Genomic DNA, 18,876 nt, shown 5'->3' with positions numbered 1-18,876 from the left:
AGGCAGCAGGTAGTGACAGCCATGTCCGTCCCTTGTAGTCCACCACGTTCGGGTGTTTTCATAGAAGTAGTGCCGACTACCGTTAGACTCCCTTCTCATCCCATTCTGAGTCCTTCCCTGAGGCCGCCGAAGTAAGCTCTTCTTTCCCGAGAATTAGTTAGATAGTTAGTCTGATCTAAAGAGGCTAGCTCGATAGTTCAGAAGTGTATCAGGTGTCTTATCTCGCTCGTTGTCCCCCCAGCTGCTACCTCTCTAAGGAATTGAGTCTCCGTGTGTCACTCGGTCATAGACTGGCCATTTATCTTATCCTTGTATCTGGCTTACCCCCGTTTAAGTTAGTCAGTTGATCAAACTAAGTACGGTTATCATTCGATTTATGATACTCTTTACCATAGTGCTTCCCTGAGGAAAAATACGATACCCTGGAATACTCCATGGTGAAGTGCTACAGCGGTGATTCTGTGCGCTTGCGGAATTGATATTCTATTGGGGCATAAGAAACGCCAACAATGCCCTTGAGGTCTTGTAGGGTATAGCCTAGGACTGATCGATGCTTCTCTAAAACAGCGATGAGTTTATTTGTCTCCTCTTCTGAGAGTTTGTCGCTAATGATCACAGGAGACTCTACATCGCTATTCAGAAAGGCGTATCTAAGCCCGGAAGGTAAAGGCTTTAACTCAATTGGAGGTCGTGATGGCGTCTTAGTCGCGAGTAGTTCAGAAGTTTCACCGGAGTCTTCTTCTGCATCGCTGACTTCTTCCGGCATTTCCTTGATATCGTCCTCGAGGTCCGAGTCAAAAGTCTCGAAGGGGGAAATGGCCATTATTTCCTCGATTGGCTCTGGAATAGGGAGATCTTCCACTGAGCATGTTAATGCTTGATCCACGGGAATATGGAACGTGTCCTTCCCTAACTTGATGTTTAAACATCCGTCTTTAGGAACATCCGTAAAGAGAGCTTTAAGGGGATGTCCTATCAAGAAATCAAAGTTGAGATCTTCGAAGATATGAAAGTTCAGACGGATTTTAACATCATTGTGCCAAAATGGCACATCGGTGATTATCCCATAGCTGCTCGTAAGAGAACCTGAAGGTCTCTTGAGCTGTCTGTCTATCGGAGTGAGCTTGTAATTGCCTAGAAAGGCTAAGGCAAACTCATCTGACATTAGATTGGCTCCAACAGCAGAACTATAGAGAGCGTCCACATTTTGATCTTGGAGATGACAACGGAATGATGAGGGAGAGTTTAGATAGATTGGAGATAAGGATAATTCTCCTTCCTGCAGCCATTCGTTGCTGATCAATGTTGTCAACTCTTGAACCATCTCCCGAAGAAAATTCTCCTCTAAGGGATCCGTAGGAGTGACAGGACTTGATGGTCGCTTCTGGCAGAAGTATCTTGAGGTGTTGCCGAAATCTTCAAAGACATCCGGCTCGATACTTCGGAGAAACTCCGGAGGTGAAGGGTCTTCCTCCTCCGATGTTTCGAATTTATGTTCAGGGGCGGTCTCATAGATTGAATCTACTGATTGACTTTCAGAGGGTTCCGATTCGATTTCTGAAGGCTCCGCTTGACGCATCTCGGGCTATGTGGGGACTGGCTCGTGGATACAAATGAAAGAGGTTCTGTCCAAGAATCTGTCCCGAAGTTCAATCCAACTTCCATTCACACAGCCTACGACATGAATGTACCATTTCTTCGCTTCTCCCGAAAGGGAAAAGGGAAATAATTTCCATTTAAGAGTTTTGTATGTCATGCCCGAAATTTTCTTGCATGAACACACTTGCTCGAACTCGCGCAGATGATGGTAGGGATTTTCACAATCCCTTCCTGAAAAGGAATTTCCCTGAACAAAGGCTATGTATCCTGAGTCGAGTTCATAGCTAGTAGAAAGAATTGGGTCAGCAGAGGATGCTGGCTCATAGAACTCGCTCTTGGGTGAAGAGAGCTGTAAAAGGGATAGCTGCTCCATGGGTAGCGGGGGTTGAGGTAGAATCAAGGAAAAATAAAAAAGAAGATACGAGGATGACTGAGTTCGTAGATAATGTAGCTACCGTTCCCCGGCAACGGCGCCAGAAAGCTTGTTGGTATTTTGCAACGTCACGAATAAAATCCGCAAGCACATGGATACCGCTGTAGCTTTCACCCAAGAGTATTCCAGGGTATCATATCCACTGAGGAACGTGAGTACGCTATCTACGAGTTCAGGATCATCCAAGGACACACACGCTGGTGTGGAGAAGATAGAAGAGAGGACTTTCTATATCTAGAATCTATGCCTAGAAGAAGAGATCACGTCGCTGTTACACTTCGAGCTAAAGGTATCGACCAGCTTATACAAGCCGGTAGCTCCAATATGTGCTCTATCCAATATCCGAATGTGGAGGATTACTAAAAGGCTCGAACAGGGCTGTCACCACCTGCCGGCTACATCTACAAACCGTGGGACTATCAGACAACTGAGTGGTATAGTCCAGCCTAGACCACATCTATGCCTTTCCCTACTAACCTTAGCCCTGGCCAAGACTACCCTTTTCTATCCGGGGTCTTAAGCTTAGATCAAATGCTACTCGCTAGCATACACATCAACTAATATAAGACAGAGATGATAACTTGCGATCTAAACTCTAATTCTAAATAAATAAACAAAGAAAGTCTCGAACACTTACAACCGAATAAGCATCCGTCGAGGTACAAGCGGAGAAGAGTGCCGACAGACCCGGCACTTCCCCCGACTCCTCCTCACTCTCCTCCTCTTCTTCTACACCTCCTAGTCTACCTAAGCATCTAGAATAAAGGCCTCAAACTCCAAGGGGGAAGGGTGAGATGTGTGTGTGTGTGTGTGTTCATTTCTCTCCCGCCCCCCTTGTATTTATAGGAGGGAGCCACAGCCAAGGGGAGTCAATTCTGCAGCTGATCCTTGGTGAACCGACTTAAGCATCCAATAAGCTTTCTCCACGTGTCCAGTTTAAGTCGGTGGGGCCCACAGGCAGGGCGGCCGACCAGCAGGTCGGCCGGCCTCCCAGTGGGCCCACCGACCTTCCCTTTTGGTCCATGGGTTCCTTGCTGGGCCCACTTGTCATTGGCACGGGTTTTAGCTTTTATAATGTCGGTTTTTTGCTCTGGTGGGCCCTCTACTCCATATTCTTACACGTGTCGTGTCCCGGTTCATTGGAACGTCGTGTCTTGGATCTAACCACACTATTATACTGCAAAATCAGCTAGAAATCACCTGCACACATTCTAGAACATCATCTGTGGAATTCATTAGTAAATAAACCTATTCTAGCATTTATTCCACATTCTGGTTCCTTTTTGTGCAGGAGTTGACGGTCAAAATTGGTCGTTAGTGACCGTCAACATACACCCTCATGCCCTTCGGCCTTATCCAAGTTCCATGCCATATACTATATTTTTACAATCACATTAGATTCTTGGCTACTCAAAATCAGCCTCCACATGGATAGATACCCAACTCTGCAGTGTTGATTCCCAGCCGAGCCATAGCTGCTTGTAGCATATCTTGGTTTACCGTCATCAGAACCTGTCCTGGTGGCACAACAAGACCTGCAGGGGCGGCATTTCCCACTTCAGAAGGTGGGGGTTGAGCAACGGAATTTTCATCAACCATTTCAATATGAGGCTGACCTGATACAGAGGCTGAGGAGGATAAAGTAGACAAGCTATCCATACCAGAACTTTCCTCAACTTGTGAAGGTTCTTCCTCTTCCTCACTATCAGTAACAACTTCAATGTCTTCATCTGGAGGGTCATATCCTTCAGGATCAAATCCATCAGCATTAGCATTGGCCCAAGCAAACATATTGGGTGCCATATGTACTCCTCCCAACTTTTCTTCCACTTCCATATCAAAACTACCCCGATTTTCATGAGCATATAAATCAATTTCTAGAGCTAGTGGTACACCTAATTCTGGATCCATGCCGGCCTCACCCACATTTTCTACTGTTGCCATAGAAACTGATGGTGGGTTTTCTGCAGGTGGTGGGGGAGCTTGCTCAACAGGTGGTGGAGGTGGTGGATTCCCTCCAATATATCCTTGCATCTAAGCTTGCATTTCTTGCAAAGCCAATTGCAGAGAGAAGATTTTATCCATATGAACTAATCTTTGAGTCTCTAAACGATTTACCTTAGCTTTCACGGTGTCTCGATATATTGCCGAGGTGGTCTGACTAACATAATTAATATCCAGGGCATGCTTCAATTCAACCTCAATTTGATCTATCCTTCTTGATTGTTCCCTAATTAATTGTTCCCTAATTACCCTTTCCATATCATGTTCTCGCCTCCTAGCTTCTTCCTCACATTCCCTAGCGGACTTCCTACTTTGCTCCAGCTGAAACCTCATCCCAGATTCTGCTATTTTTGCATCGGCATTTCTCTGTCTCTGCCTGCCATACTCAGCCTGACATTCTCAATAAAGATAATAAATATGGGTCATATAATTGGTAGAGCCAGCTGCAATAACATCACTTTCCACACTTGATTTATTTTTCAAAGCCTTGACCCGGTGCTTCCCAGTACCATCTTCCTGATTCCGAATAGGAAAATACCTGGCCGGGCTGGTCCCAATCTCAATTTTGTTTCTTTCGCACAGTTCCGTCAGAGCTGCCAAAGCAGTCCTCTCTATAGTATCGGCGAACTCAAACCCTTCTTCCCATGATTCATCCAGGCTCCAGCTTGGGTGTTCATCTGATTCTGTAATGTGGACGTACGTTGTGCAGATACCTTGTTTTTGGAATCCTTTTTCTTCTAGAAATAAATTGGTGGATCAGTAAAACCCTGATCTTGCAAAATCTGCCACAAGAGCTGAGTGAAACCCGGCTTATCATGGTAGCAACCATGATTCCATCCATCTTGGTCCTGATACTCCCCGTTCATCTACAACCAGAACTGGGTCAACTCTAACGGCACTCACCAAACCCAAAAATTTTCAAAACCATGCAATGCAGTATGATGCGACGAGTCTTACGTCCTTACCAACACATTCACATGTATATAAAAGAGTGGTGGCATCGTAGAACTCTTCCTAATAATATTTCGACCGATTCTAACGATACGGACAACAACAGCTAGCATCTGCAAAATAATTAAACAATTATTACTACTGCCACCATAGACCAAAGTTTTGTACTTAAATTAGAGTCTCAAGTTCACAATAGTAAGAGCTGTTGATTTATCCCAACCTACGGCTCTGATATCAGCTGTGGCAGAACCGCCCGACTTAAACTGGCTTAAGTGCGCCGAATCACTGCCAAAACACTAATTTCTTGTAAACGCACTTAAAACAGTTTAAACCCGGTAGTCCGTCGAGTGTCCTCGGGATGACCTGAATTATCCACGTACAACTTGAATTTCAACCGTACATCAGAATCGCTTCGGCGAAGGGAGAACATCAACAACCCTTACATTTTTACATAAATACTGAAAGGTACGGATTATTACAAACCGGTAGTTTGAAACAAACTTAAGTGCAAGTTACACCATTCTAAGAGTTTAAAACAAACAAGCCAGTAAGTGGTAATTAAACATAACATCTACGCTCATACTAAGTATTTGGAGACCTTTCAAATACTTAGTTCTTCGGGTACTCTTCTTCAGCAAACGGCTGTCGCACTTCTGAAAACTACAAAAGGAGAAACTCTAAATACAAAGGTACTCAGCAAGACTGAACCGACTAATCAAAATAAAATAAGGTAATCAAAACCACAAGGAGTATGAGAGCTTTTTAGTGGACTGGGTGACTCAACAATTTTGCATAAATCTTACTAATAGTGAGTCCTTATTTTGTGATTTTAACTCCAATTTAATAATTACTCCCTCCATCTATCTATCGGAGTCATCTTAGGGTCGTGCGCAGTGACCAAGGAGGGGGAGGTGGAGCCACGCTTGCAATTAATCATGGCTTTGCTTTAATTCCGTCGGCGCATGTTCAAGTACTCGAGTAATTACGCTGCTAACATCGCTCCAAACGCTGTTGCCGCGCGCGCCTGTTTCCTTTCCTTTTCTTCTTTCCCCAGCAACACGGTTACAGTGCAATTTCCTTTCCTTTTCACCGTTGCTGCGTGATTTCCTTTCCTTTTCACCGTTCCCACGCGATTTCCTTTCCTTTTCACCATGCAAGCGCAATTCTTTTCCTTGCCTTTTCTTCTTTGCCGCGTGATGCGTTCAGCTCTAGTTGATGCAAAATTGAAAATCAAATTTCTTTTGCTGCCACTAAAGGTTGCACGGTTTATATAAGATGCGAGATCGATGCAACCCTTCCATCTCTCTCTATCTCTCATTCATGCTGTAGTACACCAACAATGCCTAGGCTGCAGATCGATTTGAACCAAAATCCACCAGAATCGGCCTTAGAAAATCCCATAGATTGGGATGACATAGGTGAGTGGGATGGCCCTGCCAATGAACTCGATTATGACATGGTTTGGAATGATGGGAATCAAGGTGAGTACCTAATCATGATCCTCAATCTGCTATGTCTTCCCTCTGTGCATGATCTGAATTTTTTTGTGCCTGTGTTCCATATCTTAGGTGATCAAGATAGAGATGGACTAACTGAAGAAGTGCAAGTACCTGCTGCTGATGTCCAAGGACCAGATGGAGAACAAGATGCTGCTGCTGCAGATGGCGTCCAAGTAGAGGGTTTTTCAAATGGTGATTTGCAGTTTCCTTTATTAATCCTTTCAGATCAACTACCTTTCTTTCTTAGGTGATCTTATTTCATTTTTTTTTTGGCGTGCAAAGCTCCTACTGCTATGAATGATGGAGGGACAGAAGGATTGCAAGTAGATGCCACCAATGGCCAGCAAGGTGTGCCAACACATGGTATGTTTGTTTATGTTCAGTTTAGATGGTTCAATAGTATGCATATGTTAGTTAAAATTCAGTTTCAGTTATGTCAGTTCCAAATAAGACTCATGATTCATACAAGATATGCAAGCAAACATGAGGGAGTAGTATGCACATGCTTCTAGTTTCAGTTTTCAGTAATCTTCAGTAGGTTCAGTTTCAGTAGTCTCTACTGATCACTGTACATGGTTCTGATTTACATGTTCCAATAATAACAAAAGAAGGTTCTATCCAGATGATTTGAAGATCGCCATATACCTAGAGCTATTGGTAAAAACTGATCCTCCTACTCTACGTCGTGGGGTTTCAAAGGGAGTTGCACGGAAATTTGATGTGCCTCTAAGAGAGTTGTGCAGCACATTTAGAAAAAAGGACAAGGAGGTGGAATAAATGGTGTTGTGAACAAGTGGTCTAAGAATTGTGGTAGGAAAAGGATAGAAATAGACATGGAATCCATAAAAAATGTTCCTCTTAGTCAGCGCAACACTTTTCAGAATCTTGCTAATGCATTGGGTGTTAAGAAGAGCACACTTCATAACCGTTTCAAGGAAGTGCTATTTTTGTCAGCACACTAATGACCTCAAGTTTAGCTTGATCGATAACAACAAAAAGGCACGTGTCAAGTATTGTTTGTCCATGCTGAATGATCAATCTTTATCTTTTAAACCACTGTACAATGTTGTGTACATTGACGAAAAGTGGTTCTATAGGACTCGTAGGAACCAAAAATATTACCTTGCGATCCATCTCTTGCAGCAGTGTCGCAGTGGAGCGACTCAGCGCGGCGGCGTGGAGCGACTCGGCGGCGTGGCCTCGTAGCGTCGGCCACGCGGCCACGAACTTTAACGGGAGAGAACGGAGGGTGATATTTCAAGCAACGGGAGACGGCGCTGCATCAATTGCCGCGTTTGATACGAGGAGTACTGCATCTCGTACGACGAGCGCGGGCGGCTGGGGACGAGGCCCGTACATTAGACGACTCTGACTTCTGGAAAAAAAAATTTGGTAAGACGACTCCGATAGATAGAAGGAGGGAGTACTTAACATCTAGGTGATAAAATCTTTTTCATAACAAGAAGCACTAAACATCCAGCAATATTAATTTCAAGAAAAACATCACCATTATGTTTCTTAGCTACGATGCTCAAGCGATGATGAAGTGCATTCATAACCGAGAATTGCGGCGATGCAGACCGATTTACATCCTGCAGGAGATACTTAATTACCAGTTATGCACAGTTCCAAGGACTGTACGTAACAACCTTTCAATTAGCTGTACTCAAGGACCAAAAACAAAGTTACCTGAACCCAGAGGCGCACCCCCACATGGGACCCCACGTCTGGCCTAATCTCCGATGTGAGTTTCAGGCTAGGCCCTTGCCTTTCTCCCACACAACAAGCACGGGTATAAATTATTTCCAATCCAACAGCCAACTAACTTACCGGGCTTGCTGGTTCCCAATGGCAGTAAGCAACCAAGTAGTATCACTTGATCGAAGGTTAAAACAACGAACGGTGTTTAACAACTTAATTTCAATGGGCAGAACTACATCACTAGCTTCTACCCACAACTTTAAAAATAAGCCATTTCCTTGATTAAAGTGAGAGCCAGATTAACCTTAGGTATTCAAGTAACAAGGTTACTATAAAGTAACAACTAAGCATTGCTAAGCATAGGTGTAGTACTAATTAAGTTTGAACAGATTGCGAAGATGTCCTACTAACAAGGAGGGATTATGCATAAGAGAATTGGGTTGCAATCAACTCCTAGCCTAATGCACAATCATGAAATAAACCAATTTTGATGATTGCAAAATAATTATAGAAAGCATAGGTATAAATGCATCGGGGCTTGCCTTGGGTCCCTGCTAAGTTAGTATCTTCAGAAACCCCTTCAACAACAGTAATAAGCTCAATAGTCTCCTGGGAATCTTCAAATAATTCCACAAATTGCACTTCAAGTGCTTCAGACTCTATGGTAGGATGTAAGTCAAGGTTACTATGCAAAACTTTTTGATAAAAGAAGACTATACAACTTATCTCCATGATAAAGTTCCAAGCCGACACTACTCTACACACAAAAAGCTTAACCCACAATTTTCTTAATTACTAACCTACCTTAGCATTTTCCTTTATTAAGCAAAAGGGTCTCATAATTAATTTCTACCTCAAAATCTAATTTCTATGAATTACCAAACATTTGTGATTGAATAAAACATTATTCATAGTTTTACACAATTTATAATCATTGAGTATTTATTTAAATACCTTAAGTAAAAGGCATAGAAATAAATACCAAATATTTTATTTTTATATTTTCTTAGAGTTTAAGAGTTTTAATGCATAAAAGAAAATAAAAAAATCCTAGAGAAATTGGATTTACTAGATTTGGACAATTCTACAAATTATAAGAAATTATGGAAGAAAACAGAATTTAAATCTAAATTCTAAGAATTTTCTAAGCAGTTTTACAAAAACCCTCATGCCTCCTATTCTTTTCCACCCTATTCCTTCATTCTTTCACTCAGCCCCCTCTCTTTTCTTTTCTTCTTTCAACAGCTCCCTCCCCTTCCACGGTCAGAACCATGGGCACGCCAGCGGCAGCCCCCGGCTGCTCACCGGCGGCGACCTCACCAACGACCAGCCCCGGTCGCACGGCCCTCTCCTCAACAACCTGCGCCAGCTGAGCCCCCATACCCCCTCGGCTCTGTCCTACACCGGCGAGAGCACGCTCGTTGGTGGTAGCATGGCTACGCTTCACGGCGGCCGGCCGCTCCGGCCAGCAAACACTGGCTACACCATCCTCGCCCCTCACTCCCTCACCTAGACACCCTGAAACTCGACCCAAACCCTGGAACACTCTACCTCACTGGCGGCCTCACCTTCTCAGCATGACGGCGAACAGAAGCAGGGAGCTCGATGACCGGCGGCTGTGGTGGAAGAGAGCAAATTGTTTCCCCAAAACTGGTTCGTGGTTGTCTGGAGATTATGTGGTTGCAAGAATTTGATGGTAGATGATCTGAGGATGGGGAATTTCAGCGAGGTGTGGAGCTCGGGCATGGGGAAAAGAATGGCGCGAGGAAGACGATGATCACTTCTGCAGGGTATTTAATTGAAAATTTCACCGTGATCCCTTCACCACCTCATGCCAGCCTGCTTGTGCGTGGAACCCTTGCATAGCTGACGCGTGGACTCTTTGGATTCACCCGCAAATTCATCCCCACGGCGCACTGGAAGGTATAAACTCGACAGTTTACTGTAGCTGACTGAATTTGCTGAATCGAGTTCCATCCATCGCTAAACCCTGATTTTTGAGCCCTTTATTCTCCAAATTTCATTACCAAACTTCAAAATAGGACAAAATAAAAGTTGTAGCCCTGACATTTTTCTAAATCTTTGCTTTCAGACACCTCCTCAAATTCAGCCTCTAACCTGGTTGAAATTTCCTATGAACATGGCAGGTTCAGGCCGTTTTTCAGAGTTGCAGACTGGACCCTTCAAAACCTGAGCTTTGCAGTGCACTTTTCTCCAAAATTTGCTACTGTATTCCAAAATATCCCAAAACAAAATTTGTAGATTATATATTTCTATAGAACTTTTATTTCAGACACACCTTTCAATTCTGCCTCTAAGTTGGCCTAAAACTGATCTGAACATACTGACTTCAGGCTGTTTTCAGCTTCTCAGAGATTTGATTTAAACTGCCTGTCTTTGAATTCGAATTTTGAGAAACTTTCCTCTGATTTCAAAACAATAAATGGTTCAACTCTATGGTCCCAACATCCAGTTTAGCTATAGAGTACTTATTATCCAAAGTTCACATATAAAATCTCATTTTCTTTGGTCCCAAATTCAGCTAGTCCTCACTGTAACTTTCAGACTTTCCTTTCTTTGGCCTGTCCGACAGGACTGAATCACACTTCCTTTCCAACTTTGCAACCCATTTACAATATCAAAACCCTCCTTTCCATGTCCACAAATTACTGTAATATGTTGACTCATGTTTGAAGGTTCCATTTGCACATCCAAGGCCTCAGCCCGTAACAGAAATCCTTTTAAAATTAATTTCGAAAATGGCTTACCGCTACTATGACAGGCTTAATCCAGTCGGAGTTTTGCAGATAGTTAACACTTAACAACACCTTCAGGTCACCAACTTCAATAATTTAATCGGGAGGCTTATGATCTAGGATTGATTCCAAACTTGATGCCACTAAGTTTCAAATGCTTCAACTCATAGTTCCATATTTTTGACAAATTTTTCTGAATTTAGAACTCAAATTTTGACTTTTGGTCAAATTTCCTCCAAATTTGACTTTTTCCCATAATAGCTCATTTAACTTCAAATCTCTTGCTCATTAACTTAATGACCATCATGAGACATTAAACACCCGGGGTGTTACATTGTATCTCCCTGCAGAACACCCTGCACTCACAAGTGTTATGCGACACAGAAATGTGCCACTTGCAGTACTTGTGATTTTTCAACTCAGCGGCCGATGGTATCGTACAATTAGGAGATAACTTGATTTCCTGGAGCAACAGATCGAAGATCCTATCAGCATTTATGACGTCGAATCCATACCTTTCTGTTTCCTTCTTGGCAAACGGGCATGAAATCGGCGGACATCATATGAGGGCCAATATATGCATGGAGATCCCTGTGTAGATATATATCTTCTATAATCAAATTTCCATTCAATAAGAAAATATATAAAGAAGTTAATTTTTTAGTAGTTGTTGATGTAATCAAATTATTTTCAAATAATCTTTTTCCAAACACATGCCTGTGGCATGTGCATCTCCACTAGTAATATAAATACACAATTAACCACTATTAATTATTGTTACTGAAAGGGAAGATGCAAATGAATGGGACCCAAGGTCCACCTTGGTCTTTGTTCGGATCTGTCTTCATTTCAGTTTTCCTTCATTGTGTATTTCTGACAAAAAGCTAGAGATCCATATTATCTTGCATATGTTTCCAAACATTTATATTAACAAGCTAGTTATGTACAAATTTACTAATGAAATATCCAACATAAGTTGATATCAAATATTCAATTCGCTATACATACACTTAACAAACGTGTTAAATTAATTTTGACGTATACCAACTACACTATGAAGATGCTATATCATCAAAACTTGCTGCAACACATAAATGATAAATCGAAGACATCACACATCGTCCATATATATGTGTTGGCTGGTTCCCTCTCTTGCGGAGAAAGAAGGTGGGAATCATAGCTTCATCAGAAAGGGAAAAAAGAGAGGCTTGAGACAAATTAGTGAGAAAAAAAAATACACAGTGAAGTTCGAAGAGCCTTTGCAGAAGATAGAGAAGCAAATAACTCTCCATCAGACTTGTGTTCAAAGTTTTTTTTTCAGAATCAAACAGCAAAAAGGCTACTAAGTATTAAATAAGCACAAACGCCATATTTTCTCAAAAGATACAAAACATAAAATGAACTGAAAGTTTCTTTATACAAGTGCAGGTCGATCAAAACCTGAGCTTCTTGGGAATGACCATGGAAAGTAGTCTCCTCTTAGTTTTTTTTTTCTCTTTTGGAGAAGTCGTAATGATCTTGTCGTCCTCGTCAGCACGGTCATTGTTGCTAACGCTACCAGGATCACTAGCAACTAGTATGGCATTATGCTTCTTCACCTGCTCTCTCACAAACTGGTTATACATGAATGCTGCTCCCCTGAAGTTTGGGAGCACCAACCAGGCTATGAACAGCAGCTTCAGCTCATACCAGTTTGGAATCCTGAATTGACAGAGAGATGTCCCAGGAATAAATCCAATCAGATATTCAGATGGTCAATTTTGCGGACAAAAAATTGAATCCTCCATCTGAACATTCTATTTGCAGATGTGCATGTCTGAAACTCCGAACAATTGCAGAAGGAGAAGTGACCAGCGTAGCAATTTTACCAGGAGATGAGGGACTGCAGCACCATCTCCATGAGGGTGATAAATGAGTAAAGGATCCAGTAGGCCAGCCACTGCTCATCGTCGAGCTTTGACGAGCTCTCCATCGCCTGCACTGACGCATATCTGAACCCATACAGAAGTGCTCTATAAATTCCAGAAACCAACCGCGTTATGAAAAGTGTACCGACCCAAAAGTAGAAGCACTTCTGAACTTACAAGGGGTAAAGTAGAGTGACAGTAGGCCTGTAGAAACGTTGATACACGAGAACAGAAACACAATTATGAGTTGAACCGCAGAAACAAAAAATAAATAAAAAGACCAAACCGGTCATCCTTATGAATTCATACACATCACATACCCTGATAAGGAGTAAAGGTGAGATAGGGTCGTCCAAAGCTTTCCCATTTGGAGTGATTCTAACAATCTTGCTGTTTATCGCCTTGTTACTCAAGCCAGTGGTTTATGATGGACGGTGTGACCTATGTGTGTTGTTTGGATGACGATGTTTACACAGGGGAGAGGTTGATGGCACGAGTTTTCTGCATTTGCAGGCCAAGTGAAATTTATCCTGTCGACAAAGATGTGCACTACACGGCTGGTGAAAGATCCAAAGGTAGCTGCATAAAGGGTTGAAAGTGATCGGGTGCTCTAGCCTAAGAAGGTGAGGGGGTGAATTAGGCACTCTAAAAACTTAGACTTATGGCTCCAACTAGTTTGCACAAAACTTAAACTAAAACATGCTATCTAGATGTGCAACTAGGTTGTTCTAGTGTGAAAACCCCTATCCCAAAAAGAGTTTAGCAACCTATAGCCTTTCCTATCAAGAAAATATTCTATGAAAGTAAAGGCACACAAATTGCTAGTATGAAATGCGGAAGCTTAAAGAGCAAGATAGGAGAAAGCAAACTCTTGACGCGGGTGTTTATCCCGTGGTTCGGTTAGCCACAAAGGCACACCTACATCCACGTTGTTGTAGCACTCACTAAGAGTATTGCTACTCGGTCACCAAGTCTCTTCCGTGAACACAATCACGGTCACCTTGGCCCCGGGTTCCACTAAGGAGCTTCTCCACAAATGATGGGGGTCTCCACGTCCCCCGCACAAAGATGTCGTCGCCGCTCCACACCAAATCGGAGGGTCGATGACGTTGCCGGCGAGCTTCATGCTCCAAGGTGCCGGCGCACCAACCTCTTGTTTTGGTTCGCTAATGAACCACAGCACAAAGGCTCTAAGCCTTGCAATCTCACTCACTAAGAGCTAATCCTTTACACAACACTCTCAAAGTGTGCTAAGGGCTAAGGATATGATCTTGATGCTTTTGTATGGCTTGGAGATGTTCTTGGGTGTGTGTGGGATGTCCAGCAACTCCAGCAAACTTCAAATGGCCGGGGTGAGACGTATATATAGGCCACCAAGTCTTGTAGCCGTTGCTCCAATGGTTAGCTGAAAATCTGCGTACCACCGGAAGAACCGATGCCTCTGGCAGGGGTAGCGTCGGTTCTTCCGGTCACTCATAAACCGAAGTAGACGTTGAAGTCCTGACAGCTGACACAGTGACCACCGGTTGAACCGATGCTTTGTTCCGATGCATCACCGGTTCATCCGGTGCTTAAGAATCTTCCCCTGACAGCTGACGTCATTACACCGATGGTATGCACAGATACTTCACCGGTTCAACCGGTGCTGAAGAATCTTCTCCTAGTCTCTTGATATCGTCTCTGGAACATAGGACGCCCAATGCACCGATGTCCCCTTTTTGACCCGTCGGTTCAACCGGTGCCTATAAGCTGACTTGGCTTCGATCCCCTTCTGCACGAAACTTCATAGCGCCGGTTCTTCCGACAAGCGTCGGATGCACCGATGCTTAGGCATCGGTTCTTCCGGTGCTCCTGATCCGAAGAGCTTTCAGGGCGCTGCCCTAAGACCCGCGAGGGGCGGCTCCCCCTCGACCCCCGTCCGCTAACCGGGTAGCGGAACCCCCGTAGGGGCGGTCCTTCGGGCCTTTCTACGCCTATCTTCTCTTTCTCTTTGTCATCACTTAAACCTAAAAACCTGAGAATGATCATCTTAACAATCATATTAGTCCAAGTGTTGTGTTGTCATTCGATCACCAAAAACTCTCGAAATGGCATCAATGGTAGTCCAAGTGTTGTGTTGTCATTCGATCACCAAAAACTCTCGAAATGGCATCAATGGTACCATGTTCGTTACAAGGGTAGTATGGAAAAGACACTGCCAAGAATTGTAATGGCAGCCGGTAAAAACTTTCATGCTGCACAACAGCAAGATATTAGCTCATTCAGCAGGAAAGCCGGTTTTATTTTGGACAAATGGTACGAATTTCTGGCGTGCCCACGTGGATTGGGCTGGCATTTAGCCCATCCAAACAGTCCTTTAGGCTAATTTCAACTAAATCATGGAGCTATGATTATTTTAAATTTGCGCACAACCATATATTTAAACCCTTCTGAGCAAAACAACAGCTATTTTAGAAAGATGGAACAGAGATTATTGAGACTGGAAAGCCTGTCCCAGAACATTGTATTGACTTTTTGTCAGATCTCTCGAGTCACATTCACATGATCAACACGGAAAGTTTGCTCTCGTCTCCATTCAATTTTTCTGCTAGATGTTCCCACACAGGATCGCCATATACATCAAACAGCTCTATTTCGAGTGACTAAGCATGAACAAACACAGCTGGACACTAGAAACACTATAGGCTCTGCATCGACAAGCCGCCGGGATCATGTCACCGCACCCTGCGGCCTGCTTCAGTAAGCTTCGTGATCCTGAAAACATTCAACCCAGACACTGTTCAGTCAAGAAAGAAAATCCATCCTAAAAGCCGGAGAACTGCAAGTGTGGAAAAAGCTGAATCTCTCCTGACGAGTTCAGTTCAGGTAAAGTCACCTTCTTGGGGGTGACGAAGGCAAGAAACTTGCTCTTGGGCTTCTCCTTGTCCTTGGGAGAAGACGAGGGCGACTTGTCGTCCTTCTTGACCTTGCCTCTGGAGCCGCCGCCGGCGGAGAGGCAGTGCTTCCTGAGCTGCTCCCTGACGAACTTATCGTAGATGAAGGCCGCGCCCCTGAAGTTGGGGAGCACCAGCCACGCGATGAACAGCAGCTTCAGCTCGTACCAAATCGGGATCCTGAAAATCAGTTCCAAGCAAATTTTCAGATAAGCTATTTACAAAGATCATGTCAAGAAAATCTTCAGGTAGCAACGGAAAAATAAAACAACGAGGAGATTAAGCCAAGATCATGTCGTGGATGAAATCATCAGTCATCAGTCTGAACCTACCAGTAGATGAGGGACTCGAGCACCATCTCCATGAGCGTGATGAAGGAGTAGAGGATCCAGTAGGCGAGCCACTGCTCGTCGTCAAGCTTGGATGGGCTCTCCATCGCCTGCACCGACGCGTACAGGGGGTACAGGAGCATGACCGTTGGCCTGCTAGAACCCAAAAAGATCAGCAGATAAGTTCAGACACCTGATCTGAGCTGAACTGAAAGCTAAAAAAGAAAAGAGGAATAGAACAGGAACTGAAGAACAGATACAATCGGAGAGAGTGATGGTCTGAAGTTGTGAAGATACCCTGCAAGGGAGTGGAGGTGAGTGAGGATCGTCCAGAGCTTCCCCATCTTCTACAACCTTCCTCCCAGCTCTTGGTGGCGCTGGCTGTGCTGTCGCTTGCAGCTATCACTGACTGGGAGCTGAGCTAGAGCGATGGACAGACAGGTGACTAGGGGAGTGAGTGTTTTTCCGTTTGCTTTGGATTTGGGTGATGTTTCAGGGAAGGGGAACGCTGAGGTTAATTATATAGGAAGCCACAGTGCGACTGGTATGGTGGACACGTGGCGCGACGCCATTGGGGAGGTGCTTAATTTTTGTCAGGATTAGATGGAGAAAGGGGGACGGGCACACGTGGCAACGTGGTACCACTAGGATAGCAGTCCTTTGGCACGATACGACCGTCTTGATTCCGTGGACGGATCGTGAGACCGGGAAGAGAACACATGGAGCCTCCGGATGCTAGCGCGTGTCCAGTGTGGGCCCACCCCCGGAGGAGCGAGTGGATTGAATATCTGATCCAGCGCACGATGCTCATCATCATCGGCAACCAAGCGCTTTCTTCTTCTTTTTTTTTTTGAAACAATGGCGCTTTCTTTTGTTTCACCCCGGAAGCACGGCGGCTGGCGGGGCCGTCGGCAGGCACAAAGCGGCCGGCCCTGTGGCCCCCACGTGACCTCGCCGTGGCAGCGCGCGAGCCGGAGCAGCAGGCGCGCGCCCGCCGTCCGTGTCCGTGCCCCCGGCGGCCTCGGGCGCCGGGAGAGACCGGCCCGCGTGTGACTTGGGGCAGGGGCACGGCACGGCCCGGCCGCGCGGCCCGGGACATGAAAGAGCGCGTCAAGTCGGCGCAGGTCGCCTGGCGCCGCCCACGCGGTGCCCACGCGGCGTCTGCTCGGCCGGCCGGCCTGACCGAGCGCCGAGGAACCGATCCGGGGGACGAGATCCTCTGCAGTCGATGGATGCTGACTTTCCTCTGCAGTCGTCGTGATCGACCGTCCAGCAGCAATCTAACCCCTCGCTCCCAGATGGCTCACGCGCTGCTCACTGCAAAAGGCTGGCTCGCGTTTTTCGACAGAGCTCGCTCGCGGCCCCTGGGTGACGACGGCTCGATTCCCCTTCCCCTGTCCTCTTCTCCTACTTACCGCTCGCCGCGGTCGCGCCGGCAGAGGAGGCAGCAGCGGGCGCGCGGCGACGGGCGAGCAGGGCTCGGGCGGCAGCTGGAGCGAGGGAGGGCGGCGGCAGCTGGAGCGAGGGAGGGCGGATCAGTGCGCAACCGGTCCGGGTTGAAGGAGAGGTCGGCAGCGGCTCCATCGGCGGCGGGCGAGCTCCCGCGGGTGAGCAAGGCGGCAGTCGAGCTCCCTCGGGAGGCTGAGCTAACACAAGAGCTGGGTCACTCGCTGCCGGCCGGTGTGCGCATTGCCAGCGAGCTACCGCGGGGTGGTGTGCGCATTGCCAGCGAGCTACCGCGGGGTTCTGCGGGCGGATCGTCCGGCGGTCGTGTACGCGTTGCGCTTGCGCGCGCGCATGGCGCAGCTGTCGCCCAGGATCCCGTCCGCGGTTCACCACTGGCCGGAGGGGGGCCACCACGAGGCCGCGCGCGTGGGTGGACGACTTCGCCGAGTTCGCAGCGTCGCGGCGGGGCGCGCGCACCGCAGGTCGCTCAGCGACTCAGTGGCCTTCGTCGAGGTGGCGCCCGCGGACAGCGCGGCCGGCGAGTTCGAGCGCCTCGACGACGACCAGCTCAGGTCCATGTTCCCCGACGAGGCTGGCGGCGGGTCGTCGTCCGCGCCGGGGTCCGAGAATGGCAGCAGCAGCGACGGCAGTGGCGACAAGCGCGGCGGCGATGCCCCCACGGGCGGCGCCACCAATGTCTGCGATGAGAAGCGGAACGAGGCCGCGGAGGCGCCAGCGACGGGGCAGGCTGCCGCCTCCACGGAGCTAATCCGGGACCCCAAGAGGGCGAAGAGGTGAGCCCGATCGAGCCCATGCCTGCAGACGTGTCTTGTGCAAGTGCAAGCAACCACAGCTAGCTTGCTGTGTAGCCTGAAATGCTTGTCGAATCGGCAGTCCTTCGCCGTCGCTGTAGCGGCGAGCAGTAAGCATGAGAAGAGGACAGGGGAAGGGGGAATTGATCCGTCGTCAGCCGCGAGCGAGCTGAGCCAGACTCTTGCAGGGAGCAGCGCGCAAGCCATCTGGGAACGAGGCGTTGGATTGTTGCTGGACGGTGGATCACGGCGACTGCAGAGAAAAGTCAGCATCCGCCGACTGCAGAGGATCTCGTCCCGTCGGTGGCGCCGTGGGCACACGCTCCCCTGCAATCGATTGCTGCTGCCTGGTTTCGGCCTTTAATTTTGCCGGTTAGCTAAAAAAATTTTGGGTTCTTGAAGCGCCCCGACCCGAAGATCAAGGCTAAACCATGTATTAATTACCGAATAAGGTCTCCGGCATAATACATGTTACATCAAGTGGAGTCCAGAGTCATACAGAGCTT

At 46.3% G+C, this 18,876-nt stretch overlaps 3 protein-coding genes, 2 long non-coding RNA genes and 1 pseudogene across 9 annotated transcripts; 3 read left to right on the top strand and 3 right to left on the bottom strand.

The window, feature by feature from the left end:
* Positions 1–6,263: 6,263 nt before the first annotated feature.
* On the top strand, positions 6,264–7,305 carry LOC120644380. The gene is made up of 3 exons (XM_039921010.1): positions 6,264–6,468; positions 6,556–6,678; positions 6,769–7,305. Exons 1-3 carry the CDS (start codon positions 6,327–6,329, stop codon positions 6,996–6,998), a joined length of 495 nt encoding a protein of 164 aa, XP_039776944.1. The 5' UTR covers positions 6,264–6,326; the 3' UTR covers positions 6,999–7,305.
* Positions 7,306–7,502: 197 nt separating this feature from the next.
* Positions 7,503–10,071, bottom strand: LOC120644381. Its single transcript, XR_005663682.1, has 2 exons — positions 9,756–10,071; positions 7,503–8,846 (listed from the first exon to the last, which is right to left on the bottom strand). It is a non-coding gene; the product is annotated as an uncharacterized LOC120644381 (long non-coding RNA).
* On the top strand, positions 9,994–11,653 carry LOC120644382. The gene is made up of 2 exons (XR_005663683.1): positions 9,994–10,110; positions 10,335–11,653. It is a non-coding gene; the product is annotated as an uncharacterized LOC120644382 (long non-coding RNA).
* A 689-nt stretch (positions 11,654–12,342) lies between these two features.
* Positions 12,343–13,321, bottom strand: LOC120646249 (HVA22-like protein e). Its single transcript, XM_039922910.1, has 3 exons — positions 13,171–13,321; positions 12,812–13,054; positions 12,343–12,644 (listed from the first exon to the last, which is right to left on the bottom strand). The coding sequence occupies exons 2-3, from the start codon at positions 12,913–12,915 to the stop codon at positions 12,377–12,379; spliced, it is 372 nt and encodes a 123-aa protein (XP_039778844.1). The 5' UTR covers positions 12,916–13,054; positions 13,171–13,321; the 3' UTR covers positions 12,343–12,376.
* A 1,999-nt stretch (positions 13,322–15,320) lies between these two features.
* On the bottom strand, positions 15,321–16,619 carry LOC120644379 (HVA22-like protein e). Of its 5 annotated transcripts, none has more exons than XM_039921008.1 (4): positions 16,410–16,619; positions 16,116–16,265; positions 15,726–15,963; positions 15,321–15,604 (listed from the first exon to the last, which is right to left on the bottom strand). In XM_039921008.1, exons 1-4 carry the CDS (start codon positions 16,454–16,456, stop codon positions 15,587–15,589), a joined length of 453 nt encoding a protein of 150 aa, XP_039776942.1. In that variant the 5' UTR covers positions 16,457–16,619; the 3' UTR covers positions 15,321–15,586. The 5 variants fall into 5 exon arrangements, with proteins under 5 accessions (XP_039776942.1, XP_039776941.1, XP_039776939.1 ...); XM_039921007.1 differs by having other exon boundaries at positions 16,116–16,268; positions 16,410–16,617; XM_039921005.1 differs by having other exon boundaries at positions 16,116–16,268; positions 16,359–16,616.
* Positions 16,620–17,909: 1,290 nt separating this feature from the next.
* Positions 17,910–18,444, top strand: LOC120646248 (annotated as a pseudogene).
* Positions 18,445–18,876: the final 432 nt, after the last annotated feature.

The sequence above is a fragment of the Panicum virgatum genome, chromosome 8K (assembly GCF_016808335.1).
Source record: "Panicum virgatum strain AP13 chromosome 8K, P.virgatum_v5, whole genome shotgun sequence".
Classification (NCBI taxonomy): Eukaryota; Viridiplantae; Streptophyta; class Magnoliopsida; order Poales; family Poaceae; genus Panicum; species Panicum virgatum.
The sequence above is the reverse complement of the archived record's forward strand: the minus strand, read 5'-3'. Positions and strand labels throughout refer to the sequence as shown.